The following is a 17,074-nucleotide window of genomic DNA, read 5'->3' on the forward strand; positions in this document are numbered from 1 at the left end:
ATAGTAGGTAGTAGATAGATAGATAGATAGATGCTAGAATGACAGAACATAGAAAAATGATAAATGTTAGATTGATTGGCAATAAATAGGCAAACAAAACGACAGATAACAATTACATAGATGGTAAATGATTGATGATAGACTATTGATAATAGATATTTATGAGTATTAGATAGGTAATAGATTATTGAAGATAGATAATGGATAGATAAATAGGTAGATAGATGATAGATGATAGATAGATAGATGATAGGTAAGTAGATAGAAATTGTACCATAAGGACATAAATCAAAATGCTAATCATGTTCCTGTCTTCACACATGATCCTCAATTTCAGGTTCCATGCTTTTCAAGTTTTCTGCTATGAAGCTTTGTTGTGGCGCAGTGACAGAGCACTTGCCTGGCTTCACGGAGGCTTTGGTTTTCATCCCCTAGACCTTGAAGCTGCTTGCCAAATTTCCCATTCTAGATACATGACTTTTTTTTTAATAAAAAAAATCTGGGGCATGGGGCCAATGCTTCAAAACAAAGAGAAAAAAAAAAAAAACACCACATAACCCAAGAATTCTAGAAAAGAGGAAGCAGGAGGCACGTGGGTGGCTTCTGCAGGGGCTGGGAAGGGCTGGGTAAGATGGGTGGGGGACTACCATAAGGGGCTGCCTGTGAGACAGACCTCTATCGTCCTGCGTTGCTCTGCTCTGTGCTGAAACCATGAGACTCGCCCTGCTTTGTGGGCTACTGCTGGCTGGTGAGTGGGGACAGATGTGGGGCTGAGCAGAATGTGGGAACGGAGGGAGATCCTGAGTTTTCCACCCCAGGCTGGGCTGCTCTGAACCTGGAGACACTGGAACTCCAGTCCCCAACACTTCTACCACCAGTCAGGAGCCATCCGAGGTTGCCTCCTGGCTTCTGGCTTCAGTCAGAGAGCTGGGGGGAGATTGCAGCATTCTGGGAAGAGGATTTCTTTCCCATTGGTAGGGAGGGGATCTGGCGACAGTTTCTACTTACTCTCTAGACCATCAAATGTAAAACCGTGGCTGCTTGCAAATCGTGGCTGCTTGCAAATTGGCCTTTGTTTTCCAAGTCCATCTCAAAACACACGATTCTATAAAAGTCTTTCATGGTTTTAAAATTGATTTTATAGCCGGGGTAGTGGTGACATATGCCTTTAATTTCAGCACTCAGGAGGCAGAAGCAGGCAAATCTCAGATCTCTGAATTTGATGCCAGCCTAGTCTGCACAGTGAATTCCAGGACAGCCAGGGCCCCCACACCCTGGGGAGAGTCACTTCCCAGTGTTACAATGAAGCCACTTAGCAAACATGCAAAGGAGCTACAGAAATTCATCCTTCACCACAGAGACAATGTATCACAGAGGCTCTTCTCGATGGATCTACATCCCGCACCATCCCCTGGCAGTGCATCCTAAGCCAAACCATGCAATCTCATGTCCTTCCCTGCTCAGTGGACCACAGCATCCTCTCTGTACCACTGAAGAAACCTAGTAAGAAAATAGTTCTCAGGTGTTACATAAGAACTGAGCATCAAAATGGTAGCTGTGTCTCTTCTGGTCACTTATTTCTCACCCTTGGGCATGGAAGGATGGGGGAATCCAAGGCTAGGAAGAAACTGTTGAGACAGGAGTTGCTGACAAGCTCTGGTATGCACTCCACTTGGGTTTCCTCTGTTTGCCGCACTGCTGAATGATCAGCAAGGAAACCACACAAAGCCTACAGACTCTAAACTGAATGCTTGCCTTGCCTTCCAGGATTCCAGAGGGAATGCTGCCCTCTTCAGGGAGGGAGTTAGCGCCTCTTTGTGAGTTGAAATCCAAAGGGCTAGCTTTGAAGCAAAGAAATAGAAGGCTAGCCTGGGTGTACTAGCTCACACCTGTCATTCCAGCATACTGGAGACTCGAGACAGGAGGATAACCATGAGTTCAAAGCTAACTTGCATTACCAAAGGGAAAAATTGTCCAGGAGGTGGAGGGGGCTTGGATAGACAAGAGACAAAGAGGTGAAGAAATGCAAGATTCTGAATTTAGATCTCCAGTTTGTGCCCAAGGTGGATTCTGACTTTGCAGTTAATTCCTTTGGGGTTCTTCATTATGGAATCTGAGATTTTCCTCTAATTCCAGATGGGAATGCTAGATGTTTCCCAGGGATCTGGGGGGCACTTAGCACAGTCAAGGATTAGCAAGGCCTCCCTTTAACCATCCCTCATCCAAGAGTGCTGTGCCGAACAGGAGCATGCACACAGATTCTCACATGGGGGAGGAGGGGGCACCTCCAGCCACACAACAGCCAGTCACTCCCACACAGGGGGACACTTCCAGCCACACAACAGCCAGTCAGTCACTGTGTGGGAGGACACCTCCCCACAAACAGCCGGTCACTTCTAATTGCAACCCAGGGCCACCCGATTATAATCTCGGTTGTCCTCTGCACTAATGCCTTCCAGGGCCCATTTCTCACACCTCGCAGCCCCACCCGGCCCCCACTCCCTGTGGTTTTGATGAGTTGTCTTCATCTTGTCTGTTTCTCCCAACGCTCCCCTGAATTCATCGACCCCGTGTGTTTTATTTCTCCTAATTTAACATAATGTGTTCCTCTCTCCCAATAAAGCAGATTTCCCATAAGATCAATTCTAGCCGGCAGCTTCCAGGCCAGAAATGAGCAGCATTGATTTCTAAATCACTCCGCCTCCCTGGAGACCTACCGGGCAGCTGTGAAGCTCAGATTTCTCTAGAGATGAAGGGCAGGAGGGCTGTGGGAGGGAGGGTGAGTCAGGCCTCCTCTTCTCGTTCCTAGTGGGAAATCAATGCTCAGAGACAGAGAGAAACCAGACGGTATCGCTTTTGGTTCTGGCTTGATTTTCTTCCTTCTGGGACCTCGAGTGAGTCGGGGGCCTCCGTTGGCTCATTTGTAAAATGGGGGTTAACAAATGGAATTCCTGGGCTTGAGAAACTGTTGGTAAAGCTCTTGCCTTGCAAACCTAAGAGCCTGCATTTGACCCTCTGAACTTGAGTGGGATGTGCAGGTGTGGCTCGCTCACTCGGAGCCCTGGGCTCACAGGTTACCCCATCTAGCTTAGTTGGTGAGCTTCAGGCTAAGGACAGATCTCATCTCTGAAGACTTCTGCAGTCACAAGCACCTGCTTGCCCATGCATATGCATGTCCCACACACACACACACAATTAAAAAAAAATCTTGTAACAGGGATGGAATCAGGAAATTAATACACAAAAAACCAGCCGGATGGTGGTGGCACACACCTGTAATCCCAGCACTCTGGGAGGCAGAGGCAGGCAGATTTCTTAGTTTGAGGCCAGCCTGGTCTACAAAGTGAGTTCCAGGACAGCCAGGGCTATACAGAGAAACCCTGTCTCAAAAAAACCGAATGCATCCCCCCGCCCCCCCCAAAAAGGAACATGAAAAACCTGTACTAAGGACTCAGTTCTTGTTGCTGTGTTTTTTTTTTTAATTTAACCTTCTTAGTCTGGGCACAGAACCCCTGGCAGACACGTGTAGAACAAGTATGTGCTCTCTCACCTAAGCCAACACCTTCTAACTAGCAGGAGCAGTGGCCCTTGCTTGGCCCGGCACAGTTACTCTGCCCTCCCCTCCCCCACCCACCTCCCGTGGGTTCCTGGGACCCCACTTCACCCCTTTCCTCACTGTCTGGCTGCTTGGCAGGTGTCACTACCACCCAGGGAGGACTCCTGAACCTGAACAAGATAGTCAGCCACATGACAGGGAAGAAGGCCTTCTTCAACTACTGGCCCTACGGCTGTCACTGTGGATTTGGTGGCAAAGGACAACCCAAAGATGCCATAGACTGGTAAACTCCCCTCCCTGGCCTACTTGGGACTCTCCTTCCTTCTATGTTCACTGATTCAGTTAGCAAGTGCGTTTCGCTGAGCTTGTACTGCACGCTAGGAACTCTGCTAAGGGCTAACGTGGTCCCGAGCCTCTTGGAGCTGGCTTTCTGTAAGGTTCCTCAGAACACCTGAAGTCCTCTTCCTAACTCTAATAGTTATAATAGCCCATACCCCCTCCCCCCAGTTACCATTACACATATACTCTGAATAAATATGTAGTCTGAAAACAGACTCTTTGCCTGCTTTCCTCTGGGTTTTCACAACCATTTTGAGAGCCAGCTAGAGAAGTCACATGATCTTGGTGAAGTGTCTCAAGCCCCAGAATTTTGTTTCCTCCTCTGCGGACAGGGGATGATCCCAGTACTCTCATCATGGGGGTAGTCACAGGGGTTAAAAGAGAGTATGTGGCTGGAACAAATATGGGGACCTTTGCCCAACAACTGCTTTCACAACCTCAAGGGAACCCCAATATCTGTGATCCTCCCTGATGGGTGCGTGGGGACGCGTGGAGACAGAGACCTGTGTTGACTAATGGCTCCTACAGCTGTGCTCCCTGCCTGCCTCTCCCTGCAGGTGCTGTCAGAAGCATGATTGCTGCTATGCCCACCTGAAGATGGATGGATGCAGGATCCTGACAGACAATTACAAATACAACATTTCCCAGGGCGTTATCCAGTGCTGTGAGTGCCCTCGGGGCAATGGGTCAAGGGCTGGACCTGGGAAGTCCTGGCCTTCCCTGCCTCTCTAGACCCAATGTGGTACTACATAAAGCACTTGACACCTGATGCTGTTCCTCTTTTGGTGGGGGTGGGCAGTGAGGAACAGCAGAGGTGAAGGCATAGAGAGGACCAAGGGGACACCCCCAGACTTTTGGTACCCTGAAAGCAGGTCCATTACTGAACAGCTGTGCGCTCAACACCGTTTTAACCTCACTGAAATTCCACACCCTCCTTGGTAACCTGTCGGACTAAGCCAACAGGAAGAACTTTAGGAGGTGCTGGCCACTCCCATTCTCATGGGGGAACCCATAGGTACCCCTAACAAGATCAGACCCCGTAACACCTCACCTTAGGGTTAATGGAACTGCGGAAGCTAACGCAGATGCTCACCTGGCAGGAACGCTCGCTCACTACCCCAGCTTCCGCTGGTCTGAGCTGGGGACGGCTCCCTGACTTGCCTAGTCCCCCTACAGGCCTATATCCCCCACATTTCTGCTTGGCCATGTTCATTCACCCTGCGGCCCTCTGCCACCTGCCTTCTCATCTGCCCACCCGGCTCAGCATTCTCCCTCCAGGATGAGCCCCTGAACGGTGCTCAACGGTTGGTCAGTGAATGGGTGTGAGAATCAGTAACAGAGTAAGATCGCAGAGAGGTGGAGGGCATGTGCACCAATCGATCAAAGAGGCTCTCTTCAAAGATGGTCAGGGACCACATTGGATTCAGGACCCCGCGGGCAGCCTCAGGAAGGGACAGATGCTGAGCCGTTCCTTCTCCTTTCATTTGCCCACAGCTGACAAAGGGAGCTGGTGCGAAAGGCAACTGTGTGCTTGTGACAAGGAGGTGGCCTCGTGCCTGAAGCAAAACCTGGACAGCTACAACAAGCGCCTGCGTTACTACTGGCGGTCCCACTGCAAAGGCCAGACTCCCACATGCTAGGGGAATCTATTCTGTCTGTGCCCTGGATTCCACTCTGTTCAGAGGCATCTCAAGCATCGAAGTCTTGCAGGTTGCTGCCTCCCGCTCTAGTTTTTAGTCTCTTGGACCAGCTGGCTTTTAAAGTCCTCCTTGTCCAAGGGTCTGGCCTCGAGGACCTCCTCTCGGTGCCTCTCTGCTGTAAAGGACCTTTTTGATCCTTCTAACGGTGACTCTCCTCTCCCTTCTAACTCTGGTCTTTCTGGGCCTAGGATAAAAACCTCACCTTTGTATTCAGAGCCCAGCCCTCTGGCCCTGTGTTCTTCTCCAGAACTAAGCTGTGAGGTCCTCAAGGTTGAGCTCTGCCCATTTCAGATTCAGTGGTACCCTGGGGTCCAGGCCGTCTCCTAGAGCCAAGTCCTTTATGGGCTCCATCAACAATAGGACTTGAGGATGAAGGAAACTGCAGTCTTGTTGTGCTGGGTGGCTGCTGGTACTCTGCCTGCTGTTTCTTGTCTATTGTGCTTTCTCTGGCATCTCTTGCTGGATGCAGTTCAGGCTCAGGGGCCCATCCTTTGGAAGCCTCTCTTGTCAGGCCCTTCTCTCCAGCGCTAAGGACAGCATCTCATCGTGCTGGACTGTCTGGGTGGCATAACCCCCCCACATTTCTCCTGAGACCAGGGTGATGAGATGTCCCAGTCCTTTGTCACATCCCAGGCCTGGTTTCTTTCTCTGGAAACTTTCTCCAAAGAGTCCTCTGAATAAACACCTTCAAAAACGCCCCCGACTCAGGCTCCACCTCCAGGGAAACCCATTGTAGCAACATTTATAAATTGGGTGACCTCTCTCCTTCCCTGAACCACCGGCCTAATTACAAACCTCAGAACTTTCCTTAGATGCTACAACTAAGGAAAGTGTGTTCATTAGTGGCAGATTCAGGAGCCAGAATTCTTGGAAGACCAGCTTCCCAACAGGGAAGGGGGGCTAGGGTTTGGGGGTGGCTTTGCTAGGTATCCTTTTTGGCTCAAACTAACCCAGCCTACCTTCATTCCTGCAGCTACTTGCATTGAAGGAACTCTGGCCAGCCTAGACCTGACAAGCATGGTTCTGACAGGCCTTCCCCTTCTTCCATTCCTTCTGACTTACTAAAAAAAATTAGATTATATCCCTAAAGCTATCCGCTAAAGTCTCTTCCCTTATATGGCCACTTCCTCCTCCTGAGGCTGCGGACCAAGGTCCAGCTATCAAAGTACTGAAGTCCAGCAATCAAAAGCCCCCTTTGGTTCACCTAATTAACATACACAATCGAAACATACCACAGCACCTAGCCCATTCTAATACAGACCTCCCCTTCCCCCTTCTTATGAATTACACCTGCAAGGTCGTTTGCTGATGTTTTTCTGTCTGAATCAGAAAGCAGCCACTTTAACTTGTCTTCCCCACTTAATAAAAGATCTCTCTGTGAAAACAGGTCTTTGGATGTGATCTGTGACTAATCCAAGGTTCGGGAGGGTCTCCTTCAAAGATGGCCAAGGTCCCCATGTTTGGCTGAGCTGATGTAGCATCTGAAACAAAACATACATTGGCAAAAGGTATCATCTGGCAGGGTCCGGGCTGGTATTTGCCTAGCAACAACTATTTCTGTTATTCTTGTGTGACTGTGTTTCCAACCTCAGGGCTGAAGTAACTAGAACCAGCCCACACCCTCCAGCCTGTGACACACCACAGGAAGACAGACGTTTTCTCAAAACCCCAGTGAGGCAGAGTACCAAGAAGTCTCAGCTATGAACTCTGAATTCAAATCCGCACAGTTGAAATGCTCATTTTAGTGGGGGCTGGAGAGATGAGGAAACTGTACTGGAGACAGGGCTTATAATGAACTTAAAGCCACCACTTTATTTAATGTTTTGAAGTCTACTGAAAAAGAAGGCCAGGCAGGGCGTATGATGGTGTCTAAGTCTGAGACACAAAAATGACTAGGAGAAGGAAAAAAGAAAAAAGAGGAAAGAGGAAAGAAGCAAGAGGAGGCTGGAAATTGGGGGCCCTGTGGGGGGAGGGTGATGGGAACTTGGCTCACAGATTGGCTCTTTACTGGCTTAAAGATGTCTTCAGAGCCTGGTTTCCCTCCTGCCCCTGGCTGGGCTACGCTCACTCACTGGGCCAGTTTTCCTCCTGGGCAGGCTCTCCGCAGCTCCAGCAGGCTCTCGTGGTTCTCCAGACCCTAGACACTACAGTGATTTTTGTCTCCTTCCACCACGAAGCCAACTTCCCCTAGGGGTGAGCTACCCTGAGCCTGAGCTGCCTTAGGGGTAACCAGGTTGGTTTAGACTACCATGAATTTAGTTGTCCCCGAGAAGATGTGCAGATTCAGCTTGTGGTCAGCCCTGGATGGTCTGCCAGACATCAGCTTTGAAAGGCTGTGCCTTGTGTAAAGTACTCCACGTTACAAAGTAGCAGCTCCCTCTATTTTGAGCAAATGCTGAGGCTGAGGCGGGAAGGCAGAATCTTACTGTGCTCACAGACACTACCACCTGTTTAGCAAGAACCATTTTTCTTATGCACATGAGAGAGTCTTACAGAGGAATTAGTTGCAAGGGAAACCAGAAAGGGGCAAGGCAGCAGCAACATTAACATCAGAGAGACTGGAGATGTAGCTCAGACAACAGAGTCCTTGTCTAGCATGTATGAAGCCCAGGGTTCAAGACTCACTAACAAATAAACAGGGAATTTCTGTACACAATGGCAATCCCAGCACTCTGGAGGTAGGAGCAGGAGGATCAGAAGTTCAAGGTTGTGGTGTGGTGGTGGTGGCACACAGCTTTAATCCCAGTACTTGGGAGACAGAGGCAGGTGGATCTCTGTAAGTTTGAGACCAGCCTGGTCTACAGAATGGGTTCCAGGACAGCCAAGGCTACAAGAGAAACCCTGTCTTGGAAAATAAGAAGGAGGAGGAGGAAGAGGAGGAGGAGTTGTTCAAGGTCATCTTTAACTACTTACTAGTTAAAGGCTAACTTGGATTAAAACTCAAAGGGAAAAAAAACAAAACAAACCAACCAGAAAATTCCCTTGAGCTTACAGAACACACCAGACCTGGAAAGGACGGAACCCCAACACTCTCCACTGGACCTCACAGAAGGAAGACCACATAATACTACAGCCCTTGTGCTGCCATCTTGGTGAGTAGGTCAAGAGAACTTGAATTATGGCCAGGTCTTTGTCTCGCCTCGCTGGCCTCCAACACCCCTTCCCATCAGCATCTGAATGTTTTAGCCGGCCACCTTTGATGCCTCTGCCTCTGCCCTACCTCCAGTGAGGCCTTTGAGCTCCACGGCTTCTTGGAATCCTTTCCCCAGACACTCTGAACCCTATTTGAAGTGTGGAGTGTGACCCGAGAGCTCCTATCAGTACTTAAGATTGGAATAAAATGCCCCATGATGGCCAACGTCCATTCCACCGAGGGAAACTAGGGTTGGTTGGTAAATTAAAGCCAATGAGTCCAAAGATGCTGGTGTTACTTGTGAATCTATTGTGAGAAAGACACATGTGTCTGTGTTTGTGACACCGTGACTCACTACTGAGAGGGTGTGAGTGTCTCAGAAGATGAGTGACTGATAGACTCAGATAGTGTGTATGCTTGTGTGTGTATGTGGGGTGGGGGAAGGGTGGGGTGTTTGTGTGGGGGGGGGGAAGGGGGGGTGTTTGGGGGGAAGGGTGAGGTGTTTGTGTGGGGGGTGGGGGAAGGGTGGGGCTTTTGGCGGGGAAGGGTGGGGGTGTTTGTGTGTGTGGGGGGAGGGTGTTGCCAGAGTAACAAGCCCAGGCTGAGGACTAAGATAAGCTGATGGGGAAGACAGGACCTGGCAGAGCTGTGCTTCCCAAACAAATAAAGGCCCAGGACTCAGGACCAGATAGGCAGATGTGGCCTCAAGTAAAAGGAGGCCCACATGTCTGAGGGTTCTTCTGAACAAATTTTCTATTACTGAAACTGGGTAAGATGCAGAAAAGAGGGAGAGACTCCAGAGTATGTTTGCCCCCCACTAACTTCTCCTTCTGGTGAAGCAGTGATGAAGCCAGGAGGAAGGTTCTCCTAGGTTCCTGATCCTTCCAGTCTGGGTCAACCAAGGAGCGCCCTGTGGGTAAGGGGTGGGCAGCTCTGAACTCCTGTCAAACACCCAGGAGCCCACTCCTTCCGCCTCAGACCCAGGTGTCCTTCCCTGCGCTACTGAAACTTTAGGGATGAATCAGCTGCTGGTTTGCACAGGGGCTGGAATTTGAACCCAGAGCACTCTGGCTGCAGGCCCTGTCCCACCCTTACTCCTACGCTCTTAACTGGGGCAGCTTCTGACTCAGCCCAGATATCCCTACAGTGGATTAGCCATGCCCGTGGACCAAGTAATGAGTGTGGGGGTGGAGCGACAGAAAGGGACCAGGGAAATGGTTATGGTCACACAGCAGCGGGAATGCTGTTCAAGCAAGCCTGATGGCACTACTAGACTGATAGAGAACACTTGATGCCCTCTTCTGGTGTGTATGAGAGAGAGAGAGAGAGACAGAGAAACAGAGAGACAGAGAGAGACAGAGACAGACAGAGATAGACAGAGACAGACAGAGATAGACACAGAGACACAGAGACACAGAGACACAGAGAAACAGAGTAGGCGGGAGAGGGGGAGAGGAAGAGAGACAGAGACAGAGAGTGGAGGAGAGAAGGGAGAGAGAGACAGATAGAGACAGAGAAACAGTGGAGAAGAGAGAGGGGGAGAGAGACAGACAGACAAACAGAGACAGAGAGACAGAGAATGGGGGAGAAGGAAGGAGACAGACAGAGAGTCAGGGAGAGAAGGAGAAGGGGAGACAGAGGGAGAAAGAGACAGAGAGACAGAGAGAGAGAGACAGAAACAGAAACAGAGAGGGCGGGAGAGGAGGAGAGGAAGAGAGACAGAGACAGAGTGTGGGGGATAGAAGGGAGAGAGAGACAGACAGAGACAGATAGACAGAGACAGACAGAGACAGAGAAATAGAGAGTGGGGGAGAGGGAGAGAGACAGACAGATAGAGACAGAGAATGGGGGAGAAATGGAGACAGACAGACAGTCAGGGAGAGAAACGGAGGGAGGAGACAGAGGGAGAGAGAGAGACAGACAGAAACAGAGACAGAGACTGGGGAGAGGAGAGGAGAGGAGAGGAGAGGAGAGGAGAGGAGAGGAGAGGAGAGGAGAGGAGAGGAGAGAGAGAGAGAGAGAGAGAGAGAGAGAGAGAGAGAGAGAGAGGTATCTGGGCCCATCTGTGGCAGCCCCTTCCCTTGGCTGATGCAGTCCTCTGGCCTTGTGGATTCAGGGCTCCACCTCTGTGGACCAACTCAGTGTGAGGCGAGGTGCCTGGTGATGGCTTTGACCTGTCCCTGCCTGTTTTTCTAGCTGGATTCTGCCCCAAATACCTGTGCCCCGTGCACCCATCCTCCCCTCCTATGACATGCTTACGTGTGACAGGGATGCTCTTATCCCACACTCTGCCATAACATCCCCTTGAAGGACAGTGGAGTGCAGGAACATTTTCACTTAGAGTTTCTGTCACCTGTCCTCATTCTGGAGAGTTAGCAAATGCCTCCTCTTCCCAGGGAGAGTCAGGGCTTGGCTGTAGGGTGACTCAGGTTGCTCTCTGTAGAGTCCTGTGCGCTGCTTACTAGTTAGTTTCTTTGTGACAGGGTCTCAAGGAGCCTTCTCTGGCCTTGAGGTTACGATGCAATGGGAGATGACCTTAAACTTTAGATCCTGCTTCCCCTGCGTGTTGGGATTGCCAGTGTGTACTGGGACACCAGCTTATGCCTAGGGTGGTGGGGATCTATCTCGGGGTCTCCTGAAATCCTGGCAAGCATTCTACCAACCAACCTGCCTGGCCATGTCTTCCTCTGAGTTTTTAAACACATGAAAATAACAGGATATTTTGAGAAAGCTCACAGCTGGCCAGGGGAAGCAGGCTGAGGCTTCCTCTTGGTTCCTTTCCAGTTTCTGCTTCCTCTGTGAGGGCTAAAGTTAGGTTTTAAGTTTGAACTACTGTGCTTAAGAGATTTATAAAGCAAAAATCCCTCTAACCTGTAAGCCTCACTTGCCTGAGGACAGATAACTTCCTGGAATTTCGGGAGTTGTTGTTCATGTAAGATAATAAGCCATGTGTTTTTGCTTCTGTAAACAAGCTTGGTTGCCTCGAATATGCACAGAATATGTATGATCACATGTACGTGGGAGATACACAGGCAGGAAGTGTGTCACAACGGATGCTTGTCCCTGATTGGACGAAGGCTGGAAGTATGCAGCCTTGTGGGGTTTGCCTTGATAAGTCTCTAACTAATGGATTTTGGAGTCAGTCATTCTCGGGGAATTTTCAGGATGGACCTGGCCAGCATTCATTGTCCTGGCCAGTATCTAATAAAGCTTGTTTCAAATTTGGCTCAAAAATTGTGGTGGTGGTGGTCTTATTCTTGCCCTGGGGAATAAACACTCCATTTTAGGGTCTCTCTCTCTCTCTCTCTCTCTCTCTCTCTCTCTCTCTCTCTCTCTCTCAGAAGTGCTTCCTGCTTAACTAGCTCATCGCCATCCCTCCCCTTGACCTCCCAGGGCTCAGCTGTCAAAGAAAATAATCAGGCACCTCCCAGTCCTGGGATGTCCCTCTGTCCACTGCCACTCTTCATGCACTCCTCCTCCCATCTCCCTCCTCCCTCCTCCACCTTCTCTCTCCTCCATATTCTTTCCTTCTCTCTCCTCCCTCCCCCTCTGTCTCTCCCTCCCTTCTCCTTCCTTCTCCCTCCTTCTTCCCTACCCTCCCTCTCTCCCTCTATACACCCTCTTCCTCTCTCTTCTCTCCCTCCCCTCTATCTCTCCCTCCCTCCATACTCCCTCCTCCTCTTTCTTCTTTCCCTCCCCCTCTGTCTCTCCCTCCTCCTTCTTCCCTCCTCCTTCCCTCCTCCTTCCCTCCTCCTTCCCTCCTCCCATCTCCCCTTCCCTCTTTCTTCTCTCCCTCCCTCTTCCCTCCTCCCTCCCTCCTCCCTTTCTCATCTTCCCCCTTTTCTTTCCTACCTTCCCTCTCTCATGGCTTTATACCTTCTTTCTCTCCCCCCCCCCCATCTTTCTTTCATCTTTTAAAACACTGCCTCTAACTAACCCTGGGTTCGATGAGTTCTGGCCTGGATCTCACCCTTGGAGCCCAGGCTGACCTTGAACTTGCTGACTCCCTCTTTCTGCTTTCCCACTTTCTGATTGTTCCTAGTCCCTCACTCATTCAGCCTCCCCCTTCCCTACCCCTGACACTCAACTGGAATCTAAAGGCAAGGCAAGGGTGGCCTGCAACATCGCAGCAGCACCAGCCGGGAGAGGCTAGGGAATTCTGCTAACCAGATGAAGAAGTAAATGAATATGGCGTAAGGCCTGCTAGGAAAGCCTATATATTTCTCCCAACTGGGCCACGTCCTCAATGTGTGGGCTTGAACTGGCTTGAACTACTAGCTTTACTTCCCTGGTCCTCAGTTTGTGATGGACTGACGGACTGATGGAAGGAAGATGGAGTGTCTAGCTGAGATGGACTTTTTGAGTGAATCCCCATCTTTCTTTGGTGAACACTTCCCACTGATGGGAAGGGAGAACTTGAGGCCAGGCTCGGCTCTGATCTATCCAGTTTTTTGTTGTTGTTTTGGTTTGGTTTGGTTTGGTTTGGTTTGGTTTGGTTTGGTTTGGTTTGGTTTTGGTTTTGGTTTGTTTTTCAGGCTGTATCAAGGGGCTGAGGGCCAGATAGACAGGCTCCAGTTAGATCAATGAGTCTTTCCCTTAAATGCTGAATGTTTTGGCTTTGGCTTCTTCTCCCTCTCCAAGGCAAAGTCTTGGTGAATTTCCCCCTCTTTTCACTCGGGAAAACTGGCTTTGGCACTTTCAAATCTCCCACATGGGGACAGGTTCCTGTGGTGGGACCTGGGCAGCTTCCCTTGCTGGACCCTCTGGCCATGTTCCTTTACTGTAGTTAATTTGGGGTTTGTCATCTTATCAATACAGACTCTACTGGCATTTCTGTCCATGCAATTCTGAGTCCTCTAAGGTCTGTTGCAGCCCCTCAGACTCGCATTCAATCTGCAAACCATATGTACCCAGATCGATGGCTAGACAGACAGAAGGGTGATTGATAATAAATGTTGGTGTTGGTGAGTCACACAGGATGATTGGTCGAACAAAGACAGTCAGTGCAGGAATAATGTAGGCTTCTTAGCAGCAGGGAGCGGGGCCAGCTTCTGAAGGACGGAGCACCAACAGCCTCCTTGAAGCTCCTTTTACTGTTACGCGCAAGTCAATTTCCACATAACAAAAATTGTTGTGACCTATCTTGAAAGACCCATTTCCTAAGCAATTCCCAGCCGTGGGAGACTTCCTGGTTTGCCAGGCCTATCTCTGAACTAAGATATGCAAAGGAACATGGAAACTTTCAAAGGACTAACCCCATAAAGTTTCAGGGAACAATCACTGAGCCAGGCAGTGATTTAATCCCAGCACTCAGGAGGCAGAGGAAGACGGATTTCTGAGTTTGAGGCCAGCCTGGTCTATAGAGTGAGTTCCAGGACAGCCAGGGCTACACAGAGAAACCCTGTCTTGAAAAACCAAAACAAATAAACAAACCAACCAAAACCCCAAATAGACAAAAATAAACAAACAATCACTGACAAAGAGCTACTTCAAAGCTTATGTGCCATCTCTCTCTCCAGATCCAAGCAAGATACAAAGGTTCTGCTAAAATTCTGCAACAGGTAGATATATAGGTAGATAGATAGATAGATAGATAGATAGATAGATAGATAAGTGGATGGGTATAGGTGGTAGATAGATGAATAGGTAGATAGGCAGATAGATAGATAGATAGATAGATAGATAGATAGATAGATAGATAGATAGATAGATAGACAGACAAACTGACTGACTGACTGAAATGCTGTGTGATTTGAGACTTAGTATTAATCATTAAAAATAGAGTAAAGGGGCTAGAGAGGTGGCTCAGAGGTTAAGAGCACTGACTGCTCTTCCAGAGGACCTGAGTTCAATTCCCAGCACCCACATGGCAGCTTACAACCATCTGTAATGAGATCTGGTGTCATCTTCTGGCCTGTAGGCAGAAAAAAACTGTATGCATAATAAATAAATCTAAAAAAAGAAAGAAAGAAAACCAAAACCAAAAAAAAGCAAACCTATTTTTTAAAAAAAATCCCTGTATACATAATAAATACATCTAAAAAATAAAATTGGAGTTAAAAATACCTTCATTTACCTCCGCCAGATTACCACAGTAGGTGGGGATTATACAATGGATTGCTGTCACCAAAACTTCTGCACCCAGTGAATTCATCATTGATAAGACACAAGGGTCCTGTGTTTCTGGCCAGTGCACACATGACCGGCAGGGTGACAGAGGTGGGCGGGAAATGGGAAGAGACTCATCTTATCACCTCCCATGGTCATCAGTCTGATGGACAGAGGGGCCAACACACACACACACACACACACACACACACACACACACACACCCATGAAGCCTTCTCAGTATCTCCTGCCTTGTTTTCAAAGCCCTCTTCCCCCAGGGGGTGAAAGAACTCAGCAGGTATAGAGATGAGGGTGTTTGCCTTCCTCCCTGAGGACCTGGATTCAATCTCTGGGAGTACAGAGTGGGAAAAGAGAACTGACTCCTGCAAATTGTCCCGTGACCTCCACACGCATCATGGCAAGTGAGCACCCCCAATAATAATTAATAATCAATTAATCAGCAAATCCTCATCCCGAATGGCTCTTGCTGGATTGCCCCTCTCATTTCTACACCCTCAGGATGCTGATCCTCTTGGTCTGAAATAGATGACTAGAAATTCCCCCTCCTTCCCTTCTTCTCCCCCTCCCTCTCTCCTTCCTTCTCTCTCCCTCCTCTCTCCTTCCCCCCCTCTCCCTTCTTCTATTTCCCTGTCTCTCTCCTTCCTCTCCCTCTCTCCCCCTCCTCCTTCTCTCCTCCATCCCTCCTCTCTCTCCCTCCCTCCCTTTCTCCCTCCCTCCGCTGTCCCTTCTTTCTCCCTTCCCGGTTTCTGCCTTCTTCTCCTATACTAAGCAGGGTCTCATGCATGTTAAGGTAACAATCACTTTACTGTTGAGCTATGCTGCACTCTCTACCTTTGAGGGTCAAGAGAGGGTCTCAGACAGCACAAGACTTGGGCTTGATATGTTGTTGAGGCAGAACTTGAATTCCTGAACCTTCTCCCTCCCCTTCCCGTGTGCTGAGATTTCAAGCATATCCCATCATGCCTGGCTTCCCAGCCCTTTCTAAAATAAAATTTCATTTTATTTTAAGTTTTGCAAATTGCCCAGATGTGTCTTGAACTTGGGATCCTCCTGTCTCAGCCTTGCCAATATCTAGGATCATTAAGTGCATAGCAAAGTGCTGAGTTCAGGAAGCTGCAGTGTGCGTGTGCATGTGTGTGTGTTATGTTGCTATCTGTATGCATATGATGTTTGTGTGTGAATGTGCATATATACGTGTGAGTATGCATGCTGATGGAGGTCAGAGGTCAATGCTGAATGTCCCCTGTGCTTGCTCTCCCCCTTTTCTTTGGAGACACAGTTTGTTCTGGACAGACTGGAGCTCACCTCTTTGACTAGACTGACTGGCGGGTAGTGATCCTCCCACCTCTGCCCCCTCGCTGTTGCATTACATGCAGCTGTTGCATTACATGCAGCTGTTGCATTACATGCAGCTGTTGCATTACATGCAGCTGTTGCATTACATGCAGCTGTTGCATTACATGCAGTACCGTGCTCCCCTCCTTACGTGACTGCCTGGATTCCAACTCTGGTCTTTGTGCTTGCATGGTGGGCAAAGTGCCCACCAAGACCCCTCCGCCTCAGAAGCTGCACTTCGAACAGTCATTGACTGGGGATTCAGTCGTGCCTAGCCTGGGCTCACCCTCTGAAGAAGACCTTCTCCTCCAACATTCCACCTCAGCCAATACAAATCCTACTTCCCTCCCCTGGAACACCTACACCCGAGATCCTGCCTCTCACCAATCCAGGACCAATGACATCTGTCCCTCGAACCAAGGTACAGCCACTGAGTCAAAAGACAAGACACATTCTAGACTAAACTCTAGCCCAGAAGACTCTACAGGCCTCTAGCACTCACCAACAGCTCATCTAGAGAGCCTTGGCCTATTGTAGGACCTTCACAGTGGCCACTGGATATTTGCTTCCTTTATTTTATTTCGAGCCCCTCGTTTAATTATTTAAAATCTCCAGGAGATGATCTACGCATGCTCACTAACTAGCTCCCTTTGTCCCCTTCCCTGTTGCTGTGATTGAATACACGTACATGAGAAAATAAGTTCGGGAGAAAGGATTTGTTTTAGCACAGTTCAGCAGTGGTGGGGAAACTGAGGCACAGGAGCTTAGAGTGGCTGGTTACATCCTGTCCACAACCAGGAAATGAGAAAGATGTGTGTGTGCTTGCTAAGCCTCGTACTAATAAGAAAGTGATAAACCTAAACACACTACCTAATACTGGGG

At 49.2% G+C, this 17,074-nt stretch overlaps 2 protein-coding genes across 2 annotated transcripts in view; one reads left to right on the top strand and one right to left on the bottom strand.

The window, feature by feature from the left end:
* The window catches only part of Pla2g2f (phospholipase A2 group IIF), a 31,199-nt gene extending 28,086 nt beyond the window's left edge, over positions 1-3,113 (bottom strand). The window contains exon 1 of the mRNA XM_052177857.1: positions 2,718-3,113. The gene's annotated coding sequence lies outside the window, so the exon portion shown is untranslated. The remainder of the gene's footprint in view (positions 1-2,717) is intronic.
* Positions 627-6,981, top strand: Pla2g2d (phospholipase A2 group IID). Its single transcript, XM_052177859.1, has 4 exons — positions 627-748; positions 3,695-3,839; positions 4,453-4,559; positions 5,390-6,981. Exons 1-4 carry the CDS (start codon positions 712-714, stop codon positions 5,533-5,535), a joined length of 435 nt encoding a protein of 144 aa, XP_052033819.1. The 5' UTR covers positions 627-711; the 3' UTR covers positions 5,536-6,981.
* The last annotated feature ends 10,093 nt before the right edge of the window (positions 6,982-17,074 follow it).

Source organism: Apodemus sylvaticus, chromosome 3, assembly GCF_947179515.1.
Source record: "Apodemus sylvaticus chromosome 3, mApoSyl1.1, whole genome shotgun sequence".
NCBI lineage: Eukaryota > Metazoa > Chordata > Mammalia > Rodentia > Muridae > Apodemus > Apodemus sylvaticus.

Excerpts from the sequence above, each read along its gene's own strand:
- Pla2g2d (XM_052177859.1), top strand. The coding sequence starts at position 712 with ATGAGACTCGCCCTGCTTTGTGGGCTACTGCTGGCTG. Across the intron at positions 3,840-4,452 it reads CCCAAAGATGCCATAGACTG|GTGCTGTCAGAAGCATGATT; the intron begins GTAAACTCCCCT and ends CTCTCCCTGCAG. Across the intron at positions 4,560-5,389 it reads CCAGGGCGTTATCCAGTGCT|CTGACAAAGGGAGCTGGTGC; the intron begins GTGAGTGCCCTC and ends ATTTGCCCACAG.